Raw genomic sequence first — 20,506 nt, 5'->3', positions numbered from 1 at the left:
GGTGCAACGATTAATAGATGACTAATTGATTAATCGCTAATTAGTTTTGATACGCACTTTTAATATTCTCCATTAAAAGCACACAGTTATATTTGTGTATTTTTGCATTTTACCAGTTACTGAATCAGAATTCATTTGTTCAATTTCAATTAATGTCCTGTTTTTGAATAAAGGGATGGAAATTAAAACGTGTTTTTTTTTTAAATCTCATTCTGGAGGAAATCAAGACCTGGATGACATTAAATTTCTTGAATTTCAATGAAAAGAAGACAGAAGTGATGGTTTTTGGTCCCAGTGGCCCTTGTGCATCCCATCCTGCGGACTTGAGCCCCCTGGCTTCTTATCTTAAATCAACAGTCTCAAACTCTGGTCTTAAACTGGGCAGTGATTTTAAATGAGACTGGCAAACTGGTGCCGTTGTTAAATTCATGTCTTAGTCACATGTCTGCTGGATTACTGTAAGGCACTTTACTTTGGAATCAGACAGTCCTCCATGAAGCATCTCCAGTTGGTCCAGAATGCTGCTGCTCGCCTCTTGACTAGTACGCAAAAGAGGGAGCACATAACTCCCACTCAGGCATCCCTTCACCGGCTCCCGATACATTTCAGCGTTCTTTTTAAGATTTGAGGATTTGTTTTCAAATCTTTAAATGGTCTCGCCCCACCTTACCTCTCTGAACTCCTCCGCCTCTACGCACCTGCCCGGTGCTTCAGGTCTGTGGACCAGTCGCTCTGAGAAGTACCGAGAACTAAGCGGACGCTCAGAGGGGGTCGAGCCTTTTCCGTTGCTGTTCCCTCGCTTTGGAATGACTTCCCACTGAACGTTCGGCAAGCCCCCTCGCTCCCAGCACCCCTCCCTTCTGTCTTACCATGTGGGTTACTCTTTGTTTCGTGTCTAATCACGTGGTTGCCTTGATCAGCATTGTTTACTTCATGTGTTAGTGTGTGCACGCAAATGACGGCGGCCTTAAAAGTACGATCGAGACAACTGGATTAAAGTTTTGGCTGTGTGGGGGGGGGGGGGGGGGGTTCTGCAGCAACGGTGACGAAAACAAAATTACGAAGTAGACTGGACATAAACCACACACTTGAGGTGTCATTGTCTCCTATTACCCCGAGATGGGACCGTCTGGTTGCAGAAAATCAAGCTCAGGGCTGTGGTGAGTCGTCATTTTCATGCACTTTGAATTTGCGTTGTATCGTATTTTGAAGGCATTAAACATTACCATCGCGATCAGAGAGAGTGTTGCAGCCAGATTAGACGCTCCTTGTGTTTATTATTATATTTCGAAAACACCACAGTTTCCATGCAGCTCATACCATATTATTTTGTTGTATTATTTCCGCCACACCTTAAATGCCGGTCCCTGAAAATATTGTCTGACATAAACCGGTCCGTGGGGCAAAAAAGGTTGGGGACCCCTGCTTTAGAGGGTGTCAAAGTGAGGACCAACCAAAATCTCCTCACTTCGCAGAAATGTCCTCACTCTGTTGGTTAAAAACTCATGCCGGTCCTCACAATGTCGCGAGTACAAGAATGCGCGCTCTCCAGCAGTTTTATTACTCATTTTGCGAGCTCTGGAATTTTGTTTTTAGCGTAATCGGGCACGTGAAGGAGAAGCGCGGCTTGACGTGTGTCAAGCGTGACACAGACGGATGTAACGGAGAATCCGGTAGTTTTTCAAAATAAAACATCTGTCGTATTCCGAAATAAATAAAACGGAATTAAAGCAAGTTCTTTCTGTGCGGCCCGGCACCAAATGCCCTGCGGACCGGTACCGGTCCGCGGACCGGCGGTTGGGGACCCCTGCTCTAAAGCAACTCCTAAGTACGTATACAAAAAAGGTACCCTGTGCTTTTCCCCAAAGGTCCCCAGAATGGGTCCATGTTGAGAATTTTTCGCCACAAGTTCACACACTTTTTGCTCTCTACTGCAGCTACTGTCGAAATTCGGTATTGCACCAATTTTACACACTTTTTGCTCTCTACTGCAGCTACTGTCGAAATTCGGTATTGCACCAATTTTACACACTTTTTGCTCTCTACTGCAGCTACTGTCGAAATTCGGTATTGCACCAATTTTACACACTTTTTGCTCTCTACTGCAGCCACTGTCAAAATTCGGTACTGGACCAGAATTATAAATGACAAATCCCCTTTGCTGCTCGATGAAGAGCCACAGTTATAAATAAATTATTACCGTTTTAAATAAATAATTAGGGTTTTTCAAAGACCTTTACAAATTATGTGAATTTGATCTTTTTTTTATTGTGAGGAATGTATTTGATGGAATGTGTTCTGAATTTGTGTTAGAGTCCTATTATTTCCATGGGATTTGGTTAAATGTATCAGATTAAAATCTGAAATGTAATTAATAATAACAATAACCAAATTAAGTAAAGCCTGAGTCCTACCCAAAATCCACCATCACATTTGCGAAACTTTAATTGTATTAAATAGAATGCAATAAAGGGACATTGCATTTTTTTCGTCTACATTACATTTTATATTGTCTAGATCCAAAAGTACTGTACTTAGACAAGTAGAAAAATGTATTAGATCACAAAAGAGAGGCTAGAGACTCGTAAAAGCCACTTTTCAGCAGTTGCTTTTGTTGAGGCACAAATAAACATTGCACTTAGCACAATTTTAGATTGTCTGACCCTTACATTTGGACAAAGAACATAGCACTTTAAAAACGATCTGACATTTGTATCTGTTCAATGTGTACACATAGTTACATCCATTAGTGTCACAAACAACCTGAAACTTGACAAACAACTGCTCGCTTTGCATAGGGGAATGCTGAACAAATTTTTAGCTGTGCAAAAAAATGAGACCCAGAAAATACATTTCTAAAACAACAGCCTGGTATAGTAATGCTTACAGATAGAATGGGAGTTTATTAATAAAATTCACCACTGACAAGACGCTGCAGGCGACACTGAGACCGTTTCGTTCCGGAAGACCAAATATGTCCACACAAATGTCTGAAACTTATATACTGTGGAATATTGCACGTTTCAAGTATGCCTATTCTAATCAGAATTTTAAAATGTCATCGTAAAGGTGTTTTAGTCGACATTTCTTTATTTAAATAATATTTTCATGACTGCTTTCATTTTAATAACCTTTACATGAGCTAATACAGCTATATGAGGTATTGATCGCCAGCACCAAGGCTAGAGTAGAGTACAAATGACCAATGCAATGCAATGTGTTGCTATAGAAAGTACCCGTATGTTGGGGTCAGAGGCGATTGCTCTAAGACTGCAAGGGAAGCTCAGCTTCCCCTAAAATGTCAAAAGATAAGTGATCAAATACATGTGTGTACATACAATTGTGTGTACGTGTCATTGACTAAATATGCGCTACAACACGCTCAACTTTTGTTCCGAATCAGCTTTTTATTACTAGTTACGACGCAACACTCTTCTCATTCATTCCCTCAGCTTCACTGTGCTTTCAACTGTGTGGGCGCTGAGCTTCGACAGCTCGGACGCTGGGCGTCGAAAGAGTTCATGGTAGGTTGTCCCAATGCATTGAAACAAGACGAGTCATTGGATAAATGCTGGTTTTGTCCCGCCCATCGGACCGCTCAGCGTCTCTGGGAGTCTATGGACAGTGGGCGTTTATGGGCTGGCTCAGACGCTGATTTTTTTTTTCTGCATGATGATTGGATGATCTGTCTGAGGCGGAATCTCATTATGATTGACAGCAAAATTAGCCAATCACCGATCTTTTGTTGTCGGCATTCGTAGGCGCATTTTTCAATTCTCATTCTGTTCTGAGTTGAACTGGAGACTTCTAATCATCTTAGCGACACTCTCTTTGTTGGAAAACGACTAGCGACAGGTTAATATTTTATTTCTGGTGGGTTTTATTGTAGTTGCTTGTGTTTGCAGACTGACTTGCCTGTATATCACCACAGTTAAGACCCTGGAAAAGACACCTTGTTGGTATGACAGGGCCAAAGATCATTTTCTTGAAAATGAACGGGGAGTAGAATTCACGTATAAATAAACAGACACATTTTATGATGTAGCCCGAAATTGAGCTTCCCCTTCTTGACAGACCAGCATCCGCCACTGGTTGGGGTCATACAAATACATTTTTTCTAAGACACAAGTGAGATCATAATTTGTACAGGAACGAAACTTTTTTTTTTCTAATGGCCACCGATTCCCGAAAGATACTCTGGAGCCCAAGCCTCTGTTTCTGTTATCGCGACAATGACAAATTTGGTGTCAGTGTGTACATTTTTGGGGTCAAGAATGCCAATAAAATAGGCTTCACATTTTTTACACCAACAGTTTTTTTCCTGAGCATAGCAATTGGGGCGTAAATCAGCATGTTTCACATTGAAAAAGGTGTGAAGGAAACATTCGAATTTTCCACTAGATTCGAAACTAATCAGTTGTTATTCATACAATGTAGCATGACGACCAGTAAAGAGTAGACTTCGTACATCAGTTCCCACAACAGTAAATCGCATCCGACTCTGGGCTACGTTCTTGTAACCCTCAATTCTGGCTCCGGCCTTCCTGTGTGGAGTTTTCATATTCTCCCCGTGCCTGCGTGGGTTTTCTCCGGGTCCTCCGGTTTCCTCCCACATTCCAAAAACAATGCATGGCAGGCTGATTGAACACCCAAAATTGTCCCGAGGTGTGAGTGTGAGCGTGGATGGTTGTTCATCTGTGTGTGCCCTCAGATTGGCTGGCAACGGGTTCAGGGTGTCAGGCGGGCTGGAAATATAGGTTGTTATTTCAGTATGATTGTATTACTACATTGACAAACCACAACTTTAGCCCCTCTGACAGTTTAAGGGTATATTAGTTTCAATGGCAGCAATGTTAAATGGTGGATGCAGAGGGAGCCAGTCCACTTCTCAAAGCGAAGTTGTAGTCTTGGAAGTAGGAAAAATGGACAAGCATAAATATGGAACAGCTTTGACAATATACCAAACAGTAATAACTGAAGCAGAACATTGCATAAACAGTACGGGTGTTTTAAGTTGTTTCACTTTCTTGAATAGATAAATTAAGAACTAAAGGAGTTTGAAGTGTTATTAGTTTTTATACTTTAGATGGTTTTAGAATTTGTGTGAATTTCTAATGATGTTTGATATGAAACGTTAAAGTGAGAAGACCGTGAAAGGGTTAATCAAGTTTTAAATTGGGTTTTCACTCTACAGTTGCTCCTGTGACCCCCCCCCCTCCCTCTCTCTCCCCTCGCATCAATTAGGAAAACAATTTGAAATCAAAGCCGGAGGAGCGCGGTTCAGTGTTCACGTGATAGATTTTGGCGCGCGTATCGGACTTACCCTTCTGCACACGGACAACCCACACCAGTTGGCTTTTTAAGATGGAGAGACGACTAACAAGATCCGCCCTTGCCCGGGAGCACCAAAAACAACGTGCTGAACGTTCTGACAATGCCCAGGTAAGTCATCGTTTTTCTTTGTCGTGAGGCGGCCACCCGCGAATGCGAGCGTCCAGTTTTTCGTCGGAACAATCTACGTACTGAGCACCGACGGACTTGTCACTCACGGCAGGCTAGGTGTCCGTTAGCAATGGGCCGGAAACCGATTTTAATTTAAATCTGCTTTATGTAGACGAATGAAATATAATGACCATGACCGTGTGGATGTAGTTAATGAAAGCAGTGATGGGAGTTTTTCATCAACAAAGGTTTTTTTCAACACGAAGAAACGATGGCGAACCAAAAACAACGCAGCAATTTAGCAACCTTGCGCACGTGGCCTCCGCTCGGGTGGTTACGGCCTTGTCGCGTTGTATTGTTTCTGTGGTTTGTATTTCGGCAAAAATAATAATAAGAAAATTGTTAGTTTACCTAGCGAATTGAAATGAGTAGACAAATGAACCAGTGCTATTGCTAACTATATTATACGAAACTCGGCTGGTTTAGTCGAGTCATAAACCATTTTCTCGAGAAAAATGTTTTATTTTCTTTTATTAAATAACGAAAGAATGAGGCGGATTGTAGGCCAACTCGAGTTGTCTTACTGTGTTTTTAATGACACTTGGTTAGCTTCACAGACCATCCGAAGCGTGTATCCGACATGAGTTTTATCATCACAGGTTCAAAAACTACTCCGTACCAATTTAGTTATTGCTATAATATTTTTACTTTGTTTACAATTTCTTGCAGCCAGGCATGAGTTGGAAATAAGCCATTTGTTCCACATTAAATACCTTCTAAAGTAATTTCTGTGCATTTGTAAATACATGAAATATGTTGGAAGTAGTGTTAATTTTAATCAGCCATTTGGGGTCAGTTTTTAGCCCAATTTCCATCACGGTTATATTTTTAAATCATATGTAGTCAGCCTCATTCCGTTTTACTTAGTCAACTTTTAGTCAGGACAATCATTTTCCCCATTAACATTTTTTTGTCAGTTAATAATATTGAACATTTCCATATTCATAGACATATTTCATGAATGAAAAGTTAGGTTAAAGTTGTTATGAATTGTGCGAATCATATCATTTTAGTTAGAGAGGCAACGTGGGACAGAGTCGCAAACACTGGACTCTGTTATCACTGGTATGTAAACTAACATATTTTTAAAGTCATCCCCTTCCATTTATTCCTTTCTCACTCTGTCTTTCTGTCCGCTACAGTGTGCGTGTCTTTATGTATCAGCATATTTTCTTTTTCTTTCATTTCAGTGTAAAAATATGTTTTCTAATTTCTGACTGTGAATAATTCAATAGGAAGAGGACATGCAGCCACCGCAACCAAAGGTCCGAAAAATGTCAAAAAGAGAAGATCAGATCCAGGGAGACGACAGGAAGCTCATGATGGTGGGTAATAAAAATCACATTAGTCGTCATCAGAATCAGAATCATCTTTATTGGCCAAGTATGTCGAACACGCAAGGAATTTGTCTCCGGTATAACACGCTGCATTAGTATCATCATAAACAAGGACATGACAAATAGGTATGGAAGGACATTTCGTAATGTAAGTGAACCGTAGTGCGGTGGTACCACCCAGTGACAACTGCAGAGATGAAAGTCCTCCGGATTTTCCCGGAATTCCGGGTTTTTCAATTTTTTATGAAAATGTCTCCGGAGAATTGAGGAAAAATTGCATAATCCGGATATTAGTTGACAACATTGAACGAAGACGCGTTTGAGTTTGTTGTATTGCTTTCACGATATATTGAGGCACTAACACTAGTAACAGTAAAGAGATTTTTGTTTGTGTAATAACGACAGAAGGCATGATGGCGTTTGACTAATGGTTTAGTAGAACGAATGGCAACTCGCAACAACAGTAGCAAGCGTCATTTTGCCTCTTGGGTTATACCATCTCAACTAGAACGTGGGGGATAGTCCCCAAACAATTTTCGTCTCTTTATAAACACACCCGCTAAACCCCAGTGGAACGAATAAAAGACGCCGTCAACAAGACAGTTGTAGTAAAAAATATATTTGGCCAAAAAGGGAAAAACACAGATTGGCAGAAAATCGTGTCCGTCCGACATAGTGTCGTCTCGGCTAACTTAGCTTTGCTGTTGTCGTGTGTGACGTCATTTACGTCGGCGCTGATTGGTTGAAATCAAAAGACGCGTTTGCGTACATGTTCGCGCTGAAACCCGCACAGCAGAGAGCAGCGGACTATCTACTGCTGAGGCTCGCTTAGCTTGAGTGGAGTCGCCACAACAGTAATACCCTCGCCTCGCATTCTCATGGCCTCGCCATATCTTGGAGATTTCGAAATTTCGGCCCGAACGGAAGCCACAAAGGGTACACGTGTGCACACAAAAGGAAGATTAATCATTAAATGTCGAGTATTTGAATAGCGTTTTGTGTAAACTAATTCATGCTTGATCGGCCAAGTGCGCGCGCGCGCGTGCGTGCGTGCGTGCGTGCGTGCGTGTGTGTGTGTGTGTGTGTGTGTGCGTGCGTGTGCGTGTGTGTGTGTGTGTGTACACACACACACACGCACACATTTATTTATTTCTTTATTTATTTTTTCCGGAATTTTCAGAAAAGTCCACTTTCATCTCTGCAACTGTGAGACAATGTGCAAAGTATCAAGCAGAGCTAAAGTGATCAGTGGTAGAATACAATACTATGACAGTTTGTACAGTTGGTGTAGCAAATCATTGAACCATTTTAGAGTGACCAGTAGCAGTATATGTTGTACAAGAAGAGTGACTATGTCAGTGACTGTTTAGGGAGTTAATGGTTAGACTAGAGGGAAGAAGCTGTTTAAGTGTCTGCTGGATTTGGTCATAGCAAGAAGAGGGATGCCTGTATATGCTATAGCAGTGTTTTTCAAACCCTGTGCCTGGGCACACCGGTGTGCTGCGAGACATTGTCAGGTGTGCCGCGGTAAAACATCCAATTTGTATGCCTGTGAATCGCCCAGAAAGTAATCGTGTAGTACCCTCCCATACCGCTAGGGAGCAGCAACAGCTAGCCAATTGCCTTGTGTTTCGACCACTAGAGACAAGCGAATTTGTGCCGCATGAATGCAGGACGACAGTGAAACAATAAATATCAAGATTATAGAATACTTTTTTCTTTGTGTTCATTTGATTCCAATTCAAGCTGTTATAACGTCATTTTTCAATGTTAAAAACGATTATAGTAACAATAAAACACGTTCATTGTTAAAATAAGCGTTTTTTTTTTTTTTCCTCACATTTTCAGCTAGTGGTGTGCTAGTGGATTTTTTCAATGAAAGAAGTGTGCCTTGGCTCCAGAAAGGTTTGAAAAACACTGTGCTATAGCGCTAATGCTTGGAATTAATTTGGAAACCTTGAATCAAATGAATCATATTCAAATGTCAGACCTAATGTTGACCAAATGACCCACTTCTAAGTTGCCACAATTATCAGTTACACACCATTTGGTCCCAGTTTTGCCGTCCAGCCTCTGGCACCTTTAACAAGAACCCTTTTTTCTATAGTAACAGCACACAAAAGCACACACATACGCGCTGTATGTCAAGTTCTTTGGGGGGATGCTGCAGCAGCTTGACAAAACAGCTGCCTGTCACCATCCTCACATGTGTTCCATTCTGATACACATCTGTCTTGTGGATTAAAAGTAACGAACAATAATCAAAGACAGATGTCTTAATCAGAAAGGGAGTTAGTGATAAAATGCGATCGAAAACGTTTTAATACCGTTAAACCACAACTGATTACAGCTGCTTATTAATTGTGGCATGGTGATCGACTGGTTAGCATGTCGACCTCACAGTGCAGAGGGGCAGGGTTCGATTCCAGGTCCAGTCTTCCTATGTGGTGTTTGCTTATTTTTCCCACCTCATACCTGCGTGGGTTTTGTCCAGGTACTCCGGTTTCCTCCTACATTCCGAAAACATGCGTGGCGGGCTAATTGAACACTCTAAATTGTCCCGAGGTGTGAGTGTGAGCGCGGATGGTTGTTCGTCTCTGTGCCCTACAGTTGGCTGGCAACAAGTTTAGGGTGTCCCCCACCTACTGCCCGAAGACGGCTGGGATAGGCTCAGGTAATGTTCTTTGCGTGACTTGGATCATCTGTCACTGCACCATTGCTGTTTCTGAGATGTCAGGAATTTCATTTGAGTATATCATCTTGCAACAAGGCACCGACAGAAGGCCACAGAAGATGGAGTCAATTAAAGAAAGAAATTTTGACGCTGGTGATGACATGAGTGATGTTTCCAACAGTGAATATATACCGGTCATGTTTTTTGTCCGACTTGGATCCTCTTTCGCTGTAGTATTGGCATATTTCTGAGATGCATATGGAAGCACTTTGACTCTATCAAAACATTCTTTTATAGATGGAGGGGTGTGCCAGAAGAGAGTTAACAAGACAGTCAAGAAAAAAAAGAGAATGTTTGGAAGACATGGATTGGGTGAGTCTATCACATTGGCACAAGTGACATGTTATAGATGTGACATTAGTCAGATTTTTTTTCTTACTCTTAAGACAGGGGTGTCAAACTCATTTCACATTGTGGGCCACGTATGGCATCTGTCGATGTAAAGTGGGCCGGACCATTAAAATTCTACCATGCTCTGCTATAAATAACCAAAATAATGTCTTTCCTTTGTTTTGGTCTAAAGAAGCATAAGAACATTAGGAAAATGTTGAAATTTAATGAACATATCTTTTACAAAACATTTCATGAAGCACCTTAGATTTCCTTAGACAAATGTGCAATTGACTTTTATCATTCATATATATGCATTGCAACTGATCCCACTGACTCTACAAAGGCACAAAACTTTAACAAGTAATTGGTTTTGAAAAATATAGTCATGGATTTTAAGATTAAACAAGATTTATAAAGAAAGGAATTTTTAAATCATTTCCGCATGTGCATATAAAATCTAAATTGAATCCCTGCCTACACCTTACAAACTAAGGAGAGTGCTATTCAATGTGTAAAGAATAAAGTACCGTTTTGGCCTGAATATAAGACAGTGTTTTTTGCATTGAAATAAGACTGAAAAAGTGGGGATCATCTTATATTCGGGTTCTAGACATTATACCCATTCACGACGCTAGATGTCACCAGATATTGAAGCGAATGCTGAACTTGACTCCCCAGGCCAAAGTGAACCCCTGCCACGAAGAATAAAAATAAAAACAAAAAAAACAGCGGTAGCACGAAGAAGAAAAATACAAAATAGCGGTAAGAAGGAAAAGAGAACAAAATAATAGAAGAGATAACAGAAAATGGAGAAATGTAGCGACAACCTGGAGAAAAGTGGGTCGAAGATCGGCCAGGTTAACCGGCAGCTGAGGAGAAATTATTCAGATTCAGATTCAGGAAACTTTATTTATCCCCATGGGGTAATTGGACTTAACAGGCACGCTCTGCACAAGAAACATGAAAAACAATGACAAACATGGGATACAGTGCGAAGGGCCTGTCGGTCCTCGCCGTATGTACAGCGCCCCGAGATCTTAGTTGAGAAAGTAAACACTAGGGAAGGAGGGGGGAAAAAAAAAACATGCTCGAACTATCCTCTTCTGAGGATAATTTAAGTCTAGCAGAAAAAAATACCCGTTGCACATCAAAAGCATATGACATTTACAACAAGTCACAAGACATAACAATGAAGGCGTTGATGATGAAAATACAATAGGAGGCTTGGAAAGTTAGACACAGACAGCACGTAGACTGAGTCTGAGTGGCGAGCAAGGAGAGGGTGGGGGGAGGACAGGAGGACAAGAGCTGAGCAGAAAAGCGTCCGCCTTCGTCGAGAGCCAAGCAGAAATGATGTAATTTACATTTCAAAAACCAGACGCCATTCATTTACAAATGTGATTGCACTTTAGATTAGAATGAGGCAAAATAACATGCTTTCTCTCTCAAATATATTGTTATAATCATTTGTTTCAGATGTATTGTAATTATTTTCTGTATAAAAATTAATTTGGTGTTCAAAAAGTATTTTTTCAAACTTGAGTCTTGAAAAAGAGGGGGTCGTCTTATAATCAGGGCTGTCTTATATTCGGGCCAATACGGTATTCACATGTCTGATAGCGTCTGCTGTGTTGGGTCTGTCTCAGTGACAGACTGAAACGGCTGTTGTCTTCTTCTCTGATCAAAACAATGTTGCCTTCCACTCTGATCACAACACTGTGTCCCCTGGCGGATACTCCATGATTTGCACTTTATTAAAAATATTGTCCATGTCTTTTATGCATTTTTTCACTTTTAAATGATCCTGCGGGCCTGATCGAACCTCCTTGGGGGCCGGTTCCAGCTCGCTGCCCGTATTTTTGATACCCCTGCTCTAAGTCCTCATTGTTTTTTGTACGTTCCAATATTTCAGCAATTACAAATGTGTATCATCAAAGCATATTCACCCAAAGTATATTATTATTATTATTATTTACAGTCGATGACACATCTGTCACACATGACGAAGAACAACCGTCAACATCAGGAAGCTCTACCATACAAAAGAAGATTGCAACTCTTACACATGATGATGATGATGATGATGTTGAAGACAGAACTGAGTCAGAGCATCGTTGGCAGCCCAACTTGGGAACGACCCCTAAACGGTGTTGGGTGTGCAGTCAAGCTCCGAACAGTTCCCAGTCAACAACAGACAACTGGGTCTGCAGGTACAGTACCCGGGTCGCTGCGACTTTAGGAGCTGCTTTGGGGCCCAGTTGGAGGTCGCTCAACAACAACAACATCGTCAGCACAACTCAAAATCTCATTATCATTACCATTATACTAACATGCCAACTTTCTCAGATGCAGAGCACAAAAAGACGGCAAACAGATCTCTTGGGAAGAAGAAGACAGCAGTTAGAAAAGAACATCGTGAATTTGGTAAGATGAATTTCTGTTGAATAGATCCATATAACAACATAAGAGACTCAAACTGCACAAGTCACTCTGACTTGGAGATGGAAGGACTAGTGGTTAAAGTGGTGTTGCATACTCACTTGTAACATTGTGTTCAATTTCTATTGTATAGCAATTTCTGTTACAGGGTTATGTAATTTTGTTACAATAACACACTGATTGTAATTGAAGCCAATTTAAAAAAAAAAATCTGACCAAAGAGAGATACAGTAGAACTCCTCAACAATGAACTAATGTTTGCAGCCAGAAATTTTTCACAACAGGGGACTTTTCACTATAGCAAATTTTATCCCAAAGACACTTCAGATCACCAGCATAGAAAGGAAAAAAGGGAAAGAAATTGCAAAATTTACTATCAGCATTAATTTACATCAATTTCTTGCATGTCTTTTATTTTGCTTCCTCCATCTTTCCTCTTTATTACCGTATTTTCACGACCATATGGCGCATCGTATTGTTGGGCGCAGTCTCAGTAACGGGTGCTATTTCTGTATTTGACACATACACAAAACGCACTGTATTATTGGGCGCAGCCAGGCATGGTAAAACATACGCCAGCTTAAACATACAGCATGCATGCACGCACGCTAAAAACACGTTAGCTTGAAGCATACGGTAGCATGCTAAGACATACGGATACACGCTAAAAACACGTTTTTAAAAAGGCAACGGAAGCAAAACTGAGTTCGGTTGTACTTTATTTAGCCATCTTACAATGTACTCACGTTTTTCGATCAATCATCACCCAGAAATCCATCAAAGTCCTCATCTTCTGTATCTGAATTGAACAATTGTGCAAGTACCGGTAATCCATCAAAAACGCCGGGTTCCCTCTCGTTGTCAGAGTCACTCTCATTGCCATGTGGCTCCACAGAAATGATGCCGGCTTTGCCAAAAGCTCGAACAACAGTGCAAGCAGACATGTTCGTCCAAGCAGCCACAATCCATTCGCAAATAGTGGCGTAACTAGCTCGTTCTCCTGCTTCCTCCATTTGCGAACCATGGATTCGTTGACATTAAATTCCCTTGCGGCTGCTCGATTCCCATGTTCCTCTGCATAACCGATGGCTTGAAGTTTGAACTGAGCTTCTTCGTAAGCGTGTCTCTTTGTAGTATTCATTTTCGGGTGTTCTTAGAAACCAAAACCGAAGTTGTTTTGCAATAATGCACATACCCACACTATATACAGGTGCTGGTACCTGCTAGGATGCATGAAGATTTTTTCACATAAGGGGGTATTTTCGCCCATGCAGGTTTCGTTCTAGAGGAGTTTCACTGTACAAACAGCGTCTCGGCTCTCAGTCAGTCTTTGGAACTCGGCGCATACACAAGGCGCTCCGCCTTATAAGGCGTCCTGTCCATTTTGGAGAAAATTTAGGACTTTTAATGGCGCCTTATAGTCGTGAAAATACGGTACTTTTATCCTGTCTTCAAGTGTTAAAGCTTTTCTTTTCTTTACTCCTTGTGAAAAGCCTTGGTCTGCAAAGGTCCATTTTGTAGCCATTTTATACCAAGCAATCCAACGTTCTGACCATGTCTGAAACTACGAGTGATGACGTTTCTAACCACGTGCTATGCTAACAATAACTAATATTTCCTGTACTACTGCGCACGTGCAAGCCAATGTGGTGGTTGTTGTTGCCGTTTCTGAGCTAAGCAGTAGGAGTCGCTGTGGCAGGCTGAGGTTGGATTATTTTGCGGAAGGCTTGTTTTCGTTGTAGTGAACCTCATTGCAAGGCTCGGGTGGAGAAAAGGATTTCGTATTACGCAACAGGGGACTTTTCGTTGTAGGGGGAGCAGAAAAGTGGGAATGGCTTTCATGCATGAAGATTTTTTTCACACTAGGGATATTTTCGCACATGTAGGTTCCGTTGTAGAGGGAGTTTTACTACATGTAAGGTTTTTCAAATTAAATTCCAAGTATGTTTTGTTGTATTAATTTAAAAGAATATATTTAGACATACGTTCCATCCATCCATCCAGCCATCCATCCATTCATCCATTCTCATGAGGGTCACGTGCATATCCTAACTGACTTTGGGCAGAAGACGGATTATACTCCGAACTGGTCTCCAGCCTGTCGCCTGGCACACATAGAGACAAACCACCACTCACATCCACATTCGCACCATCACTGAGCAGGAACTGATCCCACACAAGTCAGGTGATTATATCACTCCACCACAGGTGTCAAAGTCAAGGCCCAGGGGCCATGTCTGGACCGCCACATCATTATGGGAATTGTGTTAATGCATGAAGATTTTTTCACATAAGGGGGTATTTTCGCCCATGCAGGTTTCGTTCTAGAGGAGTTTCACTGTACAAACAGCGTCTCGGCTCTCAGTCAGTCTTTGGAACTCGGCGCATACACAAGGCGCTCCGCCTTATAAGGCGTCCTGTCCATTTTGGAGAAAATTTAGGACTTTTAATGGCGCCTTATAGTCGTGAAAATACGGTACTTTTATCCTGTCTTCAAGTGTTAAAGCTTTTCTTTTCTTTACTCCTTGTGAAAAGCCTTGGTCTGCAAAGGTCCATTTTGTAGCCATTTTATACCAAGCAATCCAACGTTCTGACCATGTCTGAAACTACGAGTGATGACGTTTCTAACCACGTGCTATGCTAACAATAACTAATATTTCCTGTACTACTGCGCACGTGCAAGCCAATGTGGTGGTTGTTGTTGCCGTTTCTGAGCTAAGCAGTAGGAGTCGCTGTGGCAGGCTGAGGTTGGATTATTTTGCGGAAGGCTTGTTTTCGTTGTAGTGAACCTCATTGCAAGGCTCGGGTGGAGAAAAGGATTTCGTATTACGCAACAGGGGACTTTTCGTTGTAGGGGGAGCAGAAAAGTGGGAATGGCTTTCATGCATGAAGATTTTTTTCACACTAGGGATATTTTCGCACATGTAGGTTCCGTTGTAGAGGGAGTTTTACTACATGTAAGGTTTTTCAAATTAAATTCCAAGTATGTTTTGTTGTATTAATTTAAAAGAATATATTTAGACATACGTTCCATCCATCCATCCAGCCATCCATCCATTCATCCATTCTCATGAGGGTCACGTGCATATCCTAACTGACTTTGGGCAGAAGACGGATTATACTCCGAACTGGTCTCCAGCCTGTCGCCTGGCACACATAGAGACAAACCACCACTCACATCCACATTCGCACCATCACTGAGCAGGAACTGATCCCACACAAGTCAGGTGATTATATCACTCCACCACAGGTGTCAAAGTCAAGGCCCAGGGGCCATGTCTGGACCGCCACATCATTTTATGTGGCCTGCGAAAGCAAATGAAGCATGTCAAGTTCCATGAGCCTTGCTAAAGTCAGAACCAAAATTTCAAAATGTCATATGTTGTCCACAATAACGATCATTATTTTTTACTTCTGATTTTAAAAGTAGTTGTCCATCAATTTGTTATGTGCAGTGTATGTAATATATGGAGGTGATTACATATGTACTGTATATGTTTTCCAAAATTCATAACGGCCCTCCAAGGGAAACCATAACTACAATGTGGCCCGTGACAAAAATGAGTTTGACACCCCTGCACGACACCATCAGCGACTAGAGGCTACATATATGACATTTGGCATTTGAATGAATTGTAAAATAATGCATTTCAATGCAAACAAGGAAAACAGGTCATGCAATGAGAGGGCACACATTATTAGATCATTTTCACCACATATGTTGCTCTGAAATCACCACAGTGTTCAGGCTTTGTAGCTTATCAACATGAATGTCAACAGTGCCGCTGGATCATTTGCATAGATCACTCGTGGTTTCTCTAACACACATTCACAGTCAGACTATTTGGCCATTTAAGCGGCTGTTTTTAGCGACTTACTAAGTCTGCTTTTTCTGTATGTGCTTCGCAATAGAAGCCTTCATCTGGTTCACAGATCCATCCATCCATTTCTAATCTTCTTATCCTTACAATAGTCCCGGGCATGCTGGAACCTATCCTAGCCGTCATTGGGCAGTCGTTAGAGTTCACCCTTAACCGGTTGCCACCCAATCGGGGGCCCACATAGACAAACAAGACTTTAAAGACGGAAACTTGGCAAAAAACATTCATTTAAAGGATATTGAACATTTGAAAATAGTGTGAAGAGCATAACACTCATGAATCATACCTTGAGTGAAATTGCTGTTCAGTGGTTTTTAAGTCAACAAAGTTGCTTTAAGGTAGATGTTAGGCATCATGTTTTATAAGTAGTGAATCAATGCATTTTTGATACTTTTTATTCTGTTCCCTGTTATCAGTCAAGGCAGCGTTCAGATGGTAATACAACTTCAAGAATGTGTCATGTTTTGGTTTGTTACCAACAGGTGGCACTGTAGGGCTCTCCCTGCAGCTGCACACCTGTTGGTCGTTCAATAATTATTGCTTTAAAAGGACTCCCAGCACGACCACTCGGTGTCGGGTCATTGTTTCTTTGATGCTGTTATTCTTGTTCCTGTCATGTTTTTGGTCAAGTTTCTGTTATTGAGAGCTTTTAGCTTCTGCCGTGGTTTTTGTTTGCTACTTTGGATTCGTTTTGTTCTTAGGACTTTGTTTTGGATTTAGTTTTCTGTGTTTTAGCAATACACTTCAAGTACACCCTGCTCCTCCCTCCTGCCTGCGTTTTGGGGTCCACCACCACCTCGCAACGTCACAGAATTTTTGTTTATATTCAACTAAACCGCTAATAAACCCCTTTTGTTTTTTTTTTCTCCAGAAATGGAAACCAACAAAACAAAGGAAGAGACCCCGGACGCATAAGGAGAAAGCTGCAGTCAACCAACGTTAAAACAGTTTGAATTTAGAATTTTGAAACAAGCTTGAAGATGAGAGAGATGGACATTGAGGGAGAGACAAAGTGGGGGAGACGAAGTGGGGACAGAGATGAAGGGAGAGAAAGGGAATAGGAGGGATGGAGAGAGGGGAGAAAGGGATAGAGTTTGAAAGCACAGTTATTTTATAGCGTTTATGTTGGTTCATGTGTGAGGTTGTGGCGCAGCGAGTTTTGTTAGTACGTGTTTAGTAGGTTGAGGTTGTTCAGGTGTTCTTCGAAGTTTTGAACAAGATTCTTTTGTTATGTTTGTCAAAAATTAATGAATAAAGTCAAGTCAATTCAGCTTTTATTGTCAAATATACTCTATGTGTAACATACAACACAGATGAAATTACTTTCCTCTTTCAACCACAGTGCAAACATGTAGTGCATTGAACACACAAATGACATAAATAATCCATCATTCACCAATTGGAGCTGTTTCTCTTCATTATAGCCTCCTGACTACCAGTAGTTCAAATTTGTCCTCTGTAGAGGACATTTGTGAACCTAAATATCTCCCACTCAGTGCCTCTAATCGCATTAACTCTATTTGTTACTCTAAAGAGGACATTCAGTGCTTTCCAATGATACCAAATTTGTAGGGGTTAGAAAAAGTAAGAAAATGGCTTCCCTCAGTGCAAGCACTTTTTGTGGGAAGAGGAAAAATAATACTTTTTATCGACCACATTTTGTCTTGAAATGCTGTTGGCATTTTAATTATAAGACTCTTATGAACACGTTAAAGTGTTGTTTGAGTTGTTTTAAGTGTATTTGAGCCTGTTTAAAAAATGTAGGGATTTCAAAATTTTCTTTTGGAGGAGTCCAATTACTTCACATAGATTGGGGAATGTCAAAATAAATGTGATTGGACAACATTTTTTTTCCTGGTAGTCAGGAGGATAGATTGAGTGATACTGGAACAGGAATGGCTTTCTGAAAATAAAGCATCAATTCTGAAGTTGATGCTCAGCCAGAAAAGGTTGTTCATCAAATTGCATGGCCAACCAAGGGCCAGTTAAATTGACTGGCAACTCAGAAACTGGTTTGAACTATTTATTTTCATTCTGCTTCATGTCAATGGTAAATGGCTTGTCACTTATATCAACTCAAAATGCTTTGCAATGATTCCTCATTTATCCGACTGATGATGCAGCGTCCGGCCGGAGCAACTCTGCGTTCAGTAGCTTGCTGAAGGACCCTTGGGCAAGGTTGGTCTGGCCGCGGATTGAACCCCCGAACTCTGGTCTGGAAGATGACCACTCTGTCCATAAGCCATGCTGCCCCGAGTAAAAAATTAAAGTCACCGCTAATTAAGATTAAGATATCCTTTATTTGTCTGTCCCACACGGGGGAAATTTACAGTCAGAGTTCAGAAAGAAAACCACAAGGGAGGGAGAGGGAAAAAAAAAAACATGCTCGAACTATACTTTTCTTTATTGATATGGTAAATACAAATTGTCTTGCAAATTGAATTAATATTAGGCTAAATTTGGGGCGGCCCGGTAGTCCAGTGGTTAGCACGTCGACTTCACAGTGCAGAGGTGCCGGGTTCGAATCCAGCTCCGGCCTCCCTGTGTGGAGTTTGCATGTTCTCCCCGGGCCTGCGTGGGTTTTCTCCGGGTACTCCGGTTTCCTCCCACATTCCAAAAACATGCATGGTAGGCTGATTGAACACTCTAAATTGTCCGTAGGTGTGAGTGTGAGCATGGATGGTTGTTCGTCTCTGTGTGCCCTGCGATTGGCTGGCAACCAATTCAGGGTGTCCCCCGCCTACTGCCCGGAGACGGCTGGGATAGGCTCCAGCTCCCCCCGCGACCCTAGTGAGGATCAAGCGGTTCGGAAAATGAATGAATGAATGAATTAGGCTAAATTTGTTTTTCTAAGAAAGTAATGGCTTATCTTTTGACAGCGAAACTGGCAATAAAACAAACAGTTCCCCTGACTGAAGTAACCAATTTGCAATCAGGAATATTTAAAATAAATGACCGTGCCCTGTTAATAGTGATAACCTGTTTAAAAATGTAACATTTCTGATTATAAATGTACATCCTTAAATGTTCAGTAAGGTGAACAGCATCCTAGTTAATCTACTTCAAAATCATTAAGAACCCATAGCCAGTGCCTGGTCCTCACCTGGTTAAAAACCTTTTCTTAATTTCTGGTGTTTTATTTAATCTAAAGCAGTGTGTTAGATAAAGGCGCCACCCTGTGTCAAGAAATGTGTTTTTTAGCAGCAGGTGTGCAACCAGCAAGTCCGCTCAGTCTGCCCCCTGCTGGCCCTGCCAAGAACAGGAACATGACATCGGCAGATATTGGCGCTGCCTATTTGAGGCCAAATTAAGGTGTTCTTTGATCCAAGCACAGAATTTACTGCTTTTGGGTCATTCAGTTTGTCACTCGCTCGGTTAGGAATAAGACGAACATTTTGAATGTGGCAGCGTCCCATTCATTTCTATGTATGTACGCGTATTTCGTGTCGCCATTTTGTGTTTTATTGAGAGGGTACGCAAAATACGTACCCAGCCATTCTTGAACGAGGTCATCGCGGTTATTACCATAGCAACGATGCACAAAGCGGGCCCCACTGTGAAAACCCCGCGGCTCGTATTTGAGAATGTGTTGTGCACATTTTGTGTTTTTCAGCAAATTTCTATACCAGGCAAGTGCAGCTCCGGGTCTGGAGGGCCACTGTCCCCTCTGCTTTCCAGCTCTCCCGGCTGCAACACACCTGATTCAGATGATCAGATCATCAGCCCGCTCTGAAGCAGCATGAGAACGATGCTGATTATTTGAAATTGGACTATCTGGGAGAGCTGGAAAACGAACAGGGCAGCGGCCCTTGAGGAGTGAGTTTGGACACTCCCTGCTCTATACACTCCAATCCTTACTGTAGCTCCAAAGTAACAAAACCAGGGCACGGTTTCCAAATGACGGGTGTTTAATAGTGTCTTTGGGCTTGTCTTTGTACACCAACACCGTGAAAACTCATTGCCGCCTGCCACTTAGGAGGTCTTGGGCAACAAAAAATACACTTTTGGTATCTTTAACAGATAACGAGCAGTCCTTGTAGCTGCTGCTCTTCGTATGTCTTGTCTGTACATGTCTGTACAAATAGCCTCAAGCAGGCTGCTATTTGTCTTTGTTCCTATCTTTGAAATTGACCTTTGAGAAATCATTTTATTGCAGTATCGTAAATGATCAACAACATTTTCAGATGGGTTGACACAAGTCTACACAAGCACATAAGTGACATGAAGTTACAAGGCACGCATACACGTCTTAATACATTCTTTGAAAAAAATAAAATAAA

At 41.5% G+C, this 20,506-nt stretch overlaps 1 protein-coding gene across 4 annotated transcripts; it reads left to right on the top strand.

Moving 5' to 3' along the window:
- Positions 1-5,233: 5,233 nt before the first annotated feature.
- LOC109507699 (uncharacterized) lies at positions 5,234-17,358 on the top strand. 4 transcript variants are annotated; one of them, XM_019857306.1, is made up of 6 exons: positions 5,234-5,442; positions 6,516-6,567; positions 6,738-6,827; positions 9,811-9,885; positions 11,885-12,116; positions 17,098-17,358. In XM_019857306.1, exons 1-6 carry the CDS (start codon positions 5,365-5,367, stop codon positions 17,177-17,179), a joined length of 609 nt encoding a protein of 202 aa, XP_019712865.1. In that variant the 5' UTR covers positions 5,234-5,364; the 3' UTR covers positions 17,180-17,358. The 4 variants fall into 4 exon arrangements, with proteins under 4 accessions (XP_019712865.1, XP_019712866.1, XP_019712867.1 ...); XM_019857307.1 differs by lacking the exon at positions 17,098-17,358 and adding an exon at positions 12,190-12,418 and having other exon boundaries at positions 11,885-12,016; XM_019857308.1 differs by lacking the exon at positions 11,885-12,116.
- Positions 17,359-20,506: the final 3,148 nt, after the last annotated feature.

This window comes from Hippocampus comes, unplaced genomic scaffold (genome assembly GCF_001891065.2).
Source record: "Hippocampus comes isolate QL1 unplaced genomic scaffold, H_comes_QL1_v1.1 scaffold73, whole genome shotgun sequence".
Taxonomy (NCBI): Eukaryota; Metazoa; Chordata; class Actinopteri; order Syngnathiformes; family Syngnathidae; genus Hippocampus; species Hippocampus comes.
The sequence above is the reverse complement of the archived record's forward strand: the minus strand, read 5'-3'. Positions and strand labels throughout refer to the sequence as shown.